The sequence below is a fragment of the Vanessa atalanta genome, chromosome 5 (genome assembly GCF_905147765.1).
Source record: "Vanessa atalanta chromosome 5, ilVanAtal1.2, whole genome shotgun sequence".
Lineage (NCBI taxonomy): Eukaryota > Metazoa > Arthropoda > Insecta > Lepidoptera > Nymphalidae > Vanessa > Vanessa atalanta.
Window position 1 is genome coordinate 6,909,815 of NC_061875.1, and position 11,564 is coordinate 6,921,378.

The 11,564-nt window shown below is 31.9% G+C and overlaps 1 protein-coding gene across 1 annotated transcript; it reads left to right on the top strand.

Moving 5' to 3' along the window:
• Window positions 1-5,737: 5,737 nt before the first annotated feature.
• On the top strand, window positions 5,738-7,592 carry LOC125064004 (endocuticle structural protein SgAbd-6-like). Its single transcript, XM_047670767.1, has 3 exons — window positions 5,738-5,760; window positions 6,366-6,493; window positions 7,283-7,592. The coding sequence occupies exons 1-3, from the start codon at window positions 5,752-5,754 to the stop codon at window positions 7,506-7,508; spliced, it is 363 nt and encodes a 120-aa protein (XP_047526723.1). The 5' UTR covers window positions 5,738-5,751; the 3' UTR covers window positions 7,509-7,592.
• Window positions 7,593-11,564: the final 3,972 nt, after the last annotated feature.

An 11,564-nucleotide genomic window follows, 5' to 3' on the forward strand; every position in this document is an offset into this window, starting at 1 on the left:
TCATCAACATTATTTACATCATCATCATTATCATTGCTGGGATCATCGTCTGTGGAATCATCGAAATTTCGCTCACCCAAGGTTGCAGTTTATCTACGGCAATGACGCCTTCATATCTACGACCACCGTTACGTCCTTGATAATTGACAGAAATTTATCAAGTATTTGGTTCGTATCGTTTTCAGAATTAGTATTAGCATGCTTAGGTTTTGGATGAAATTCGACCGACTTACCGACTGACCGACCAGATGATTCAGATGATGAACTTGGATACCTTCCCCTACGTTTTCGATTCACCATGGTCTTCACTTTTATCTTCAGCAGGAGATAATGTTCTTTTTCGCCCTAGTCTCCTGTCCATTTGCACCTTATATTCACGTTGTGATCTGAAAGGTCCATTTAATCCTGCCCTCAATCCTCGGGCACAATCATCATTACGCCCTATTCCTCGGGTACAATCATCATTACGCCCTAATCCTCGGGCACAAACATCATTATGCCCTTATCCTTGGGCACAATCATCATCACGCCCTAATACTCGGGCACAATCATCATCACGCCCTAATCCTCGGGCACAATAATCATCATGCCCTAATCCTCGGGCACAGTCATCATCACGCCCTAATCCTCGGTCACATAATTATCATAATTATGCAACCCTCGTCCTCGGGTATTGCACTGATCAAGGATCCAGTTGAAACAAGCACTGATCGATGGATCCAGTTGAAACAACTGAATTTCTTGGCCTTACTCTTGATGCCAAATTACAGTGGCTCCCCCATATAAACGGATTGGCGGGTAGACTCTGCGGCAGTCTGCGGAGTTCTGCGGCATTTGCGGTCAAAAAAATTAGATTATTTACCGATGTTGATACGGCTCGCCTAGTTTATTTCAGTTACTTTCATAGTATAATGTCCTACGGTATTATGCTTTGGGGTAACGCAGCCGCTATCCATACTATATTTGTGCTGCAGAAGAGGGCTATTCGCGCAATCTATAACCTAGGAATCTTTGAGGTATAAATTTAAAGAAATTAAGATATTGACTGTTGCTTCTCATTTATATTCTGTATGTACGGAAAAATATTAATGTTTTCATGAGAAAATGTGATTCTCACAACGTTGGTACAAGGAACAAACACAATCTTGTTACTCCTGTTACTCGACTGCATAGAGTCAGTAACTCTTTTGTGGGGCAATGTATACGCTTCTACAAGGATCCCAGAAAGCGTTCAAAATGCTTCTGTTGCGAAATTTAAAAAAATTGTTAAGGAACGCTTGTGTGCGAAAGGTTACTATACAATTAGTGAGATTATGTTTGATAGCACACCTTGGGAATGAAACGATCGCCTCCTGGCTGTTTCTACTCATATACAATTATGTATATAATTAATTTGACGTAAAAAAAAAGTCCCGCTGAGTTTCTTTCGCCGGTTCTTCTCAGGTCAGGGTGTTTTCTTTTTCCGAACCGGTGGTAGTGTTTAATTTGACCATCAATAAGAAAGTGTAATACTTCTATATTGAATAAAGGAATTTGAGTTTTGAGTTTGAGTTTGATCCATGTATCTGAAGCTCAAGAAAAAGAAAAAAAAAATAGGGCTTAGTATTATGTATGATATTAAAACGTTTAGACATGATTGGTACTGACAAACTAACTTATTAACAACAACAAGTTATATCTTTTTTTTTTTAAAAAGAAATAAATATAATGTGTAGAAAATAAGAAGATTTTTTTAATGCAATATCTACGCTCATAACAATTCTAACATACCTAAAATATGAGAGTAACAACGGAGGAAGTAAAACAAATAGCAATGAAAAAAATAAGTAATTAAAATTTAAACCAAGAAAAGACAACAAACACTTCCGGTGCCATCATCACATCAGTTCACTGTTACAATCGTTTTACAATTCTAAATTAAAAAACGTTCATAACATACCTCAATCAACAATCGATAAATGGGTCCAATCCAACTCCTTTCAACTGAATATTAATTCTAAGTTGCTGATAACAATTTTAAATATAGGCGCGTAAGGAAATTTTATTTATCCTTGTCCTGGTCCCGCTTTTGAACTCTTAGGATGGTCGCAAGTTTAAACAACGACATTCTTCCAGATTCATTTAATAATACTATTTTCACATTTATTTTACCCACTAATCCGATTTATCACGCAAATTTTGTCCAAAAATTTACAAATGACTGTTTATGGCTTCTACCACATTAGCTCCTATTACATTTAAGGTCATCTTGTCTCCTGCTTTTAAAATTGTCTTTCTCAAATCGTCTGATCTACATTTTCTATTATTTGGTCGTTAATGTGTTCCTCTTGATCAAGAACTGATATTTGCAAGCTTGATGTCTTAACTTTACTAGAATCTTCTGAAACTTCTCATCAGTCTTGCCTTAATAAGTGATGAAATCTTAATAAATGATGCTCCTTGCTTTGCTTTGGTGCAAAATACTCTTGTAACTTTTGAATAGCTATGTTAAATAAATGACCTTTGTTATCATTAGCTCACGGAATACTATGAAATATTTCCTGTAACTCGTTTCCTAAAAAAGTATTACGGGACTTTTGTCCAACACAGGTATGTCTGTCCTATTGTATATTTCAGGAATTTCGAAACCTATGACAGGTTTTGTTTTGAATTCATCCCATTATAAACTGCAAGTCACTCAAAATGATGCAACCTTTTTTAATTTTTGAAGTCAAATAGTATAGTCTTTAGTTCAGTTAAAATTGGTCAGAGTTTGTCGATAATAATTTACTTGAATTTTGTCTACGTTATTCATCTTTTGCATATACAGTCGTAGTAGGTACAACTCTCTAACAAGCCAGTACCTTTTCTATTCTCTTAAATTAAGTATTTGTTACATCATAACAAGTAAGTAAATAACCATCAAGAATCCTCCCCACTTTTCTACACATCTACGGCTGCAGCCCCTCCAAAATGAGACCATAACCGACCTTTTATATGCTGCCATCGTCCTGTACTCACTGGCATAATATATTTAACTTCAAAACAAACTTAAATGTTTCTCCATTTATATTTAAGTGATCAGTGTTATTCCTCATAATAGATTAACGTTATTATTAACTTCGTCCTATGTAAGTGTAATATACTTAAGACCTTGGAAATAAAAACTTAAATTAAACATCGAAAATCTACTTCAAGATTCTAGTTATTTCCTGCCTTAGCTCATGCTCATTAGCTTGAACTACATCCACCCTCATCGGGAATCAAATTCGTCTCAATTTTTGTATTCAATAACAATAAGTCCCTTTTAAGATTATTTCATATCACAATGTCTAATATTTCAATAAGATATAAAATAAAATAACTATTAAAGTTGTAATAGTCAAAGTATTGAACCATCTATTAAAGTGATTAATTATGTTTATGTTTATTAATTATAGTAAAGATTTTTGTTTAGTATGTTTTGAGCATCAGTATAAATAAATAAATAACTATGATATAATTATAAATGTTAGGAAAGTGAATATATATGCATGGGAATTTCCTTTCCTATAATTGAAAACATAAAAAAAATTGCACTTGTTGAAATGTCACTGATAATATTTCCTGCGTAGTTGATTAGTACCTATTTGTTGAGAATGGGCGCCGTGACCGATATGGGTCAGGAGGAGAGACAACATCATAATTTACGCCAACAGTGTTTAATTATGACATTCTAAGCTCAATAATTACAACTAAGAAGGCAACGATTGTCAATGTTATTAAATAGTATAATGTTTTACATTAATTATAATCTTTATAATTTGGTATCGTTTTATAATGTAACTAGGGTAATCTTACGCGATTTTACAACTCCGGCTTCGCACGGATGCAGTTTATTAATAAAAAAATATAATATAGGAAATTAGAAATGTATATAGCATTAAAGAATAACTAGAGGGTCTCACGCGAAACTTCGCGTTTATTCAAAAGATTTATAGGAATTTCGAAACCTATTACAGGTTTTGTTTTGATTTCATTTCATTGTAAACTGCAAGTCGCTCATCTACATTTGGCACCCAAATTATGAAACCTCTTTTAAATGATAATTTTAATATCAAATAGTATATATTAGTTCAGTTAGTATTGGAATTTGTCGAAAACCATTTACTTTACGAGCCGAGATGGCCCAGTGGTTAGAACGCGTGCATCTTAACCGATGATTTCGGGTTCAAACCCAGGCAGGCACCACTGAAATTTCATGTGCTTAATTTGTGTTTATAATTTATCTCGTGCTCGGCGGTGAAGGAAAACATCGTGAGGAAACCTGCATGTGTCTAATTTCAACGAAATTCTGCCACATGTGTATTCCGCCAACCCGCATTGGAGCAGCGTGGTGGAATATGCTCCAAACCTTCTCCTCAAAGGGAGAGGAGGCCTTTATTCCAGCAGTGGGACATTTACGGGCTGCTAATGCAAAAAATAATAATTTACTTTAATTTTGTTTCCGTTTATCATTTTTCCTTAACGCCGCTTCCTAACCGGCCAGTAACTTTTTCCAAAAGAAATTCTTTGTTAATTCGTAACAAATTAGTAAAATGCCATCAAGAATTATCTTTAATTTTCTGCACATCTACGGTCGGAGCTCTTCTAAATGAGACCATAGCCGATTTTTTATATGCATCTATCGTCTCATAATCACTAGGAAAAAAACGGCTCACGCTATTAATATATAAAACAGATAATTGGATAATTAGTTCTGGAGATTACAACCCTACATAAAAAAAAAAAAAACAATTTATATCTTTATAATATTAGTATCGATAATTATGTGTCATGAATAGTTAATAAAAATGTTCCTCGTTAACATTATTCATGAAATATTTTTATACAAATTACTTTTAATCGAATCCTTTTCTTGAGGGGAAGGGTTAGAGTTTAATCATCCATACAAATTCAATGTAGGTTTGTAGCGCGAGATAAATTGTAAACATAACTTAATCACATAAAAATTCAACGACACTAGACCGGATTTGATACACTGGACCATCCCGCCTCTTTAAATATTTGTCTTCTTTTTGTTTATGTTTATTATCATTGTTTAATGTTTAAAAGCAATATATTATATATTTTTAAGGATTTCATTCATGTCCTTTATTTGACCTTAATAGATATACTAAGAATTTGACTTTGACTTGGAATTTGATTCAAACTACGAAACATAATATACTTCTATAACTATAATTTATCAATATCTCAATCAACCAATTAATTTAAATAGCCATATAAAAATATTTTTATTAATAAACGATATAAGGCGATTTCGAAAAAGTACCTATGATTAATGTAGGTATAAAAAACTTATTTATTTTGAATTAACATTTAATTTAAACAAGAGAGAGATAATATTATATAAGGAAATTTTAATATCAGAATTATTATTAACAGAAACAGAGATGTTTTCATTTTTTGGTACTGTTTTATTTTATTTCACTCTTATATAATAAAAAAATGTATTACAGTCTAAATAATTGCAAAACAAACCTCTGTCAATTTATTTGAATCTCATGTACGAGGTATCGTTATAACCTATCAATGTTAAATCGTCACCATGTTTATGTTATTCGACCGAAAATGAGTTGTTTACCTTCAACGATTTATAATTTGCATATTAACAGGTATTTCAAACTTTTATGTTTATATATATCTACTGATACAAATATAAAAGATGAAATGGAAACGAGCGCATCACAATATTTTAAATAGTCACCGTTGCTAGATCGTCTAATAAACATGAAACTGGTTAGTACAGCTGATTTTGATATTGTGTTTGAGTGCGCGTGTGAAAAAAAATCTATGCAGTTTAAAGTGTAAAATATAAGACGTAATTAGAAATATTCAAGAATCAAGGTTGACGTAAATGTTTCTCTCTATCGAACCCCATCAAAAATTATAATATAAATTAAAATATTTATAGGTTACAATTTTTGATTACAATAAATTATTTCAAAGTTACAATAATTTATTTCAAAGTTACAATAATGGAGCTAAAATTTCCTGAAGTGGATAAAGCAATTTGTAATATAAGCTCCGAAGATCAAATAAATCGTATTAGTTTTTCGTACATTATCAATATATATTTTTATATTTACAACGCAAATTATCAACATTATTATGATTCTGTTTAAGCAACAGTACATGTTAGAAAAGTTTATTGTAGATAGTGTAACTAAAATGAACCAAAGAAAAAACACAGTGTATTTTTTTAATTTACCTAGAATTAATTTTATTTTAAAAAACAGAGAACAGATAATGAATGTGAAAAATAACTTTAACACAAAGCCATTTAATCAAGGAAAGCCCAGGGAATCAATGGAAATAATTAATTGATTTTTTTTTAATTGCAGATACTGGTACTTTGCCTTGTAGCCCTAGCGGTGGCAGCTCCTCCTCCATTATCAAATTACCCCACGGACGAGGCTCAGCTTCTGCGCTTCGAAAACGAAATCTTTGAAAATGGAGGATATGGCTTTTCGTAAGTACTGTCTTTACATTTTAAAGAGTACCAAGTTTTAAGTTTAGCATTTCTTCTTATTATGTTATTTTATTTATGTATTTAACAGACAAGAGAACTAGTATTATTTTATTGCTGTGTATCCTTTATTGATTAATTACAGACAAGCACAGTAAACGAAAAGTGAAAACATAGTCCAAAATAAAACATTCATAGTCCAAGGGGCTGTACGCCCTATAGCAATAAAACTATGATAATTTATTCTGCACTGTTTTACAAGTATGACGTAACACATATACACTTGTCTTCTAAGTACGATAACAAAATATAAAGGTGATATCAAACACATTAACTCTGAAGAAAGACATATTCATTTCTATGCCAAATACCAAAATCCACCATTATTATTAGATCGGTTCACTAATTGATTGTAAGATATGAATATGTTACAGGAGAAAACTAAATTTATACAATTGAAATATCAATTGAAAGTTATTTTAAATTATCAAAATGTCTAGAGATTTATAGTAGATTAGAGTTGACGTTGGTCATTCGGCTACGATGACTCATGTATTGTACATGAGTCATTAAAATAAGTATACTCAAGAACTGTTGAGACCTATTTATTTGTATAATATATATTTTAAAATTCAAGTCAATTTGCTTATTTATTTTCCTATAAAACCTTCTATTTAAAATTAAGGTATATTTGACGGTTGAACCTTTCATATTATTAGCCATTGAACATTCGATATTTATATAAAATTACCCTTATCAATTCCTTTAAATAACTAAAAAAAATTTTTATAGATTTGAACAATCTGATGGCCAGACACGCGAAGAACAAGGAGAGTTGAGAAATGTCGGAACTGAAGACGAATACACAGTTGTTAAGGGTTCCTACTCCTGGGTCGGCCCCGATGGTGTCAAATACATCGTTAGGTACATTGCTGATGAAAATGGTTTCCAGCCTGAAATCGAAGAAGGACCCGGTGGTGGCGTGCCTCCTGCAGTAGTTGCCAGCCTCCTTGGTTAAATGATTTCATACATATCGTTACTAGTCTTTGCCGTATTTTAGTAATATTATTTGGTTATAAAATAAAAAAAAAACTATTGCTTACTGATAAGTTTTATCATTTCTTACACCTCTAATATCTTTACTCTTTTGTTTTGAGAAAAAATATTGATGGTATTACTGAAGTTTCATACCTTTATTAAATTGACACTCTTGTCACATTAATAATCTTAAGTATTTATAACCTTCCTAAAAAAAGGCGCATTTTCTGCTGTAAATTTTATTTTAGTAGTTTATTCATTTAAACATTATAAATATGTTATAGTTATTTTTTTACACAATGTATAAATATAATTTATTAGAATAATTTAATTAATATTTTGTCGATTGACTATTTTTAGAATATGTTGTAATGTTATATTTTAATTTTTCACGATTAATACTGGCCGAATGGCTGATACTGGCCGGTAAGAAAAAAAATGTCAAGAAATCGAACGCGGCGGCAGTGTTTTGTTATAATGCTTTTTTTTAAATAATGAGAATACGGGATGTATTGGATCACTCTGCATCTTCTACCGAATCCTCCACGGGGAATGTTCCGAGGAATTGTTTGGATTTATTCCCAGCAGCTGAATTTCACCTTCGGACATCTCGTCAAAATTCCAAATATCACCCGCACCACCTAGATGTCCAAAAATCCACAGCAGCTCGATTTTTAATACATTTTCTGTTTCGACAACCACTCTGTGGAACCAGCTTTCACCGCCGGTTTTTCCGAACCGATACGACTTGGGACCTTCAAGAAAAGAGCGTAATCATCCTTAAAGGCTGGCAACGCATCTGCAAGCCTCCCGGTGTTGCAGATGTCTATGGGCGGTGGTATTTACTTTCCATCAGGTGAGCCTCCTGGTCGTTTGTCCCTTATAAAATAAAAAATAAAAAAGAAAACAAACATTTAAAGAGGCGGGATGGTCCAGTGTATTCAAAATCCGGTCTAGTATCGTTGAACTTTTACAATAACTACAGCTACAAACCCACATTGAAGGTGTATGGAGGATTAAACTCTAACCCGTCTCCTCAAGAAAAGGACTATTCGATTTAAAATAATTTGTATAAAAATATTTTTTATGAATTTTTACGAGGAATATAACCATAAACAAAAATAAAATTGGTTCCTACCATATTTCGTCTAACTAATTTTATTTATTTAATATTCTTTAACTCTTTTCCGAATATTTATTTTCATTTGTTTTAGCTTTAAACAGCACCAACTAAAACTATTCATCATACATAATTATCGATACTAATATTATAAAGATATTAATTGCTTTTTTTATGTAGGGTTGTAATCTCCAGAACTAATTATCCAATTATCTATCTTATATATTAATAGCGTGAGCCGTTTTTTGTACCAGTGATTATGGGACGATAGATTCATATAAAAATCGGTTATGGTATCACTTAGAAGAGCTCCAACCGTAGATGTGCAGAAAATTCAAGAATTTCTTTTAAAAAAAGTTACTGGCCGGTTAGGGAGCGGCGCTATGGATGTATAAGGAAAAATGATAAACGTAAAAAAAATTATAGTAAATCGTTTTCGACAAACTCCAATACTAACTGAACTGTATACTATTAGATATTAAAAATATCATTTAAAAGAGATTTCATAATTTTGGCGCCAAATGTACATGAGTGACTTGCAGTTTCCAATGAAATTAAATCAAAACAAAACCTGTAATAGGTTTCGAAATTCCAAAAAATCTTTTGAATAAACGCGAAGTTTCGCGTGAAACCCTCTAGTTATTCTTTAATGCTATATGATATGATGAATTATACATTTCTAATTACCTATATCATAACGTTTTTTTATTAATAAACTGCACCCGTGCAAAGCCGGAGTTGCAAGATTACCCTAGTTACATTATAAAACGATACCAAATTATAAAGATTATAATTAATGTAATACATTATACTATTTAATAACATTGACAATCGTTGCCTTCTTAGTTGTAATTATTGAGCTTAGAATGTCATAATTAAACGCTGTTGGCGTAAATGATGATGTTGTCCTCCTGACCGATATCGGTCACGGCGCCCATTCTCAACAAAGACTAGTCAACGCAGGAGATATTATCAGTGACATTTCAACAAGTGGTTTTACAAAATCGGTTTCTCTTTCTATTGCCTCACTTCCATAAACCGATGGAACAGAAATCCGGTTCAACCAGAAAATGCTGTAAGTCACTCACTTTTTAGTGATCTACTCCGGAGTTAGCATAAACTTTGAGATCCATTAATCACCGTAGGTGCAGACACCATGCTGCATGACATAGACCGAGAAAGAATACAAAACATGGTGTTTTTTTATAAATTATATATTTAAAATATTTCCAGCGATTGCAATAAATGTAAATGTAATGTACAAACATACTTACATGCATAACAATAATATTTTAATATTTACATTACTTAATCTGTAATTTTTGGAGTCGGCGGCAAGCAAACGCCTACGGGCTTTGAGCAAGTCCGTCTTGGTCGGTTACGCCCCGTCATCACAGCACATATTCTACCAGCAAACAGCAATACTTAGTATTGTTGTGTTCCGGTTTGAAGGGTAAGTGGTTAAGTAACAGTGATGACAACTTACATTGGGTGGTCCATTTGCTTAATCTGCCTATCTATTTTTAATAGAAAATAAATCAAAAATGATTTAATTGCAGTGCAGAACGAGCTTTTGTAATCAAGAACAACAAGTACGACAATGGAATGTACGATGCGTATTATATGATCATGATAATGGTGGTCCTTTTAGCGGATTTCGGTAAGCGAGGCTTATCTTAGGGGAAACTAGGTAACCCTGCATGACTGATTATATAGCGTCCGAGTGAGTTTGCAAACACAAGTGAACTTTCTATTCTTTTAGTATCGTATTGCAGCGGACACTTTTCTATTTACAGTTCCCGGCAAGTCAACACTATGAAACTTCGCAAGATATTAACCATATTCCATGAAATACGGCTAAACGCCTTATAATGAAATGACAGCTAAACTACGCTCAATTTAATTAAGATAAATTATAATAACACTTCTCGTCTGTACCCGATGCTTTCGTGATTAAGAATAATGGAGCGTTTTTGATAATTTATGAGTAATTAATTGTAGTATTTTTATTTAAAATATCAATGATGTTAGTTAATAATTCTTGTTAATAATTTAACTTAGTGTATTGTAGTAAATTTTTAATAAATTATTTATTTTGTATAAGAGGGATTTAATAGATAGGCAATTGAATTCTGCAGGAGTCATACAAAATATAAATATGTACGTTCCAATGGTAAAAAAAGGCTTTTAAGCAAAATCAAGTATGGATCTGCACTCAATGAATATTTTAAGCTTAACCAGCACTTTGATCAAGGTATATTTGCGGTCAAGCGTGACCTATTGTTTATATAAAAACACATATTTACTGGTTGATTGCATTGATGTGTGTACCCACAATTTGTTTGAGTATTTATAGAAGGCCTTGAAATGTTACTGTATTTATTTAATATTTTGCAATATTTTATTTATGCTTTATTGTACGCCACAGGAAAATAGAAAAACCGTATGAACTAATTAAAGCGTAGTACAATTATAACTAATTTTTATGTTACGGTATAACTTTTATAATTTGTGCATGATACGTTAACGTGGAACATTTTAGTTTTGCTTCAAATTTTTATTAATCGGTCATTATTTGCACCATTTGTTATTTTATATTAGATATATGTATTTATATAACATCTAAAATGTACTATTATAACTAAAAGTAGTTCTCTGAATTCTAAAGATAAAATATAAAAAGTATTAATTATCTCACTACCTTTGTTTCTAATATTATGTAATAGTAAAAACAATTAACAATTATAAGCTTCCTAAATTTCCGTAGTACACGGATATCAAGACCTGTTTCAAAGTTGTATATTTTTACTTTGACGTTAAATCAAAAATCTGTAATAATAAATAATGTTTTAGGGAGGGTAGAATCAAAAACTTTCGTATATAAAATTAACTATATTATTAACAATAAATCTAACG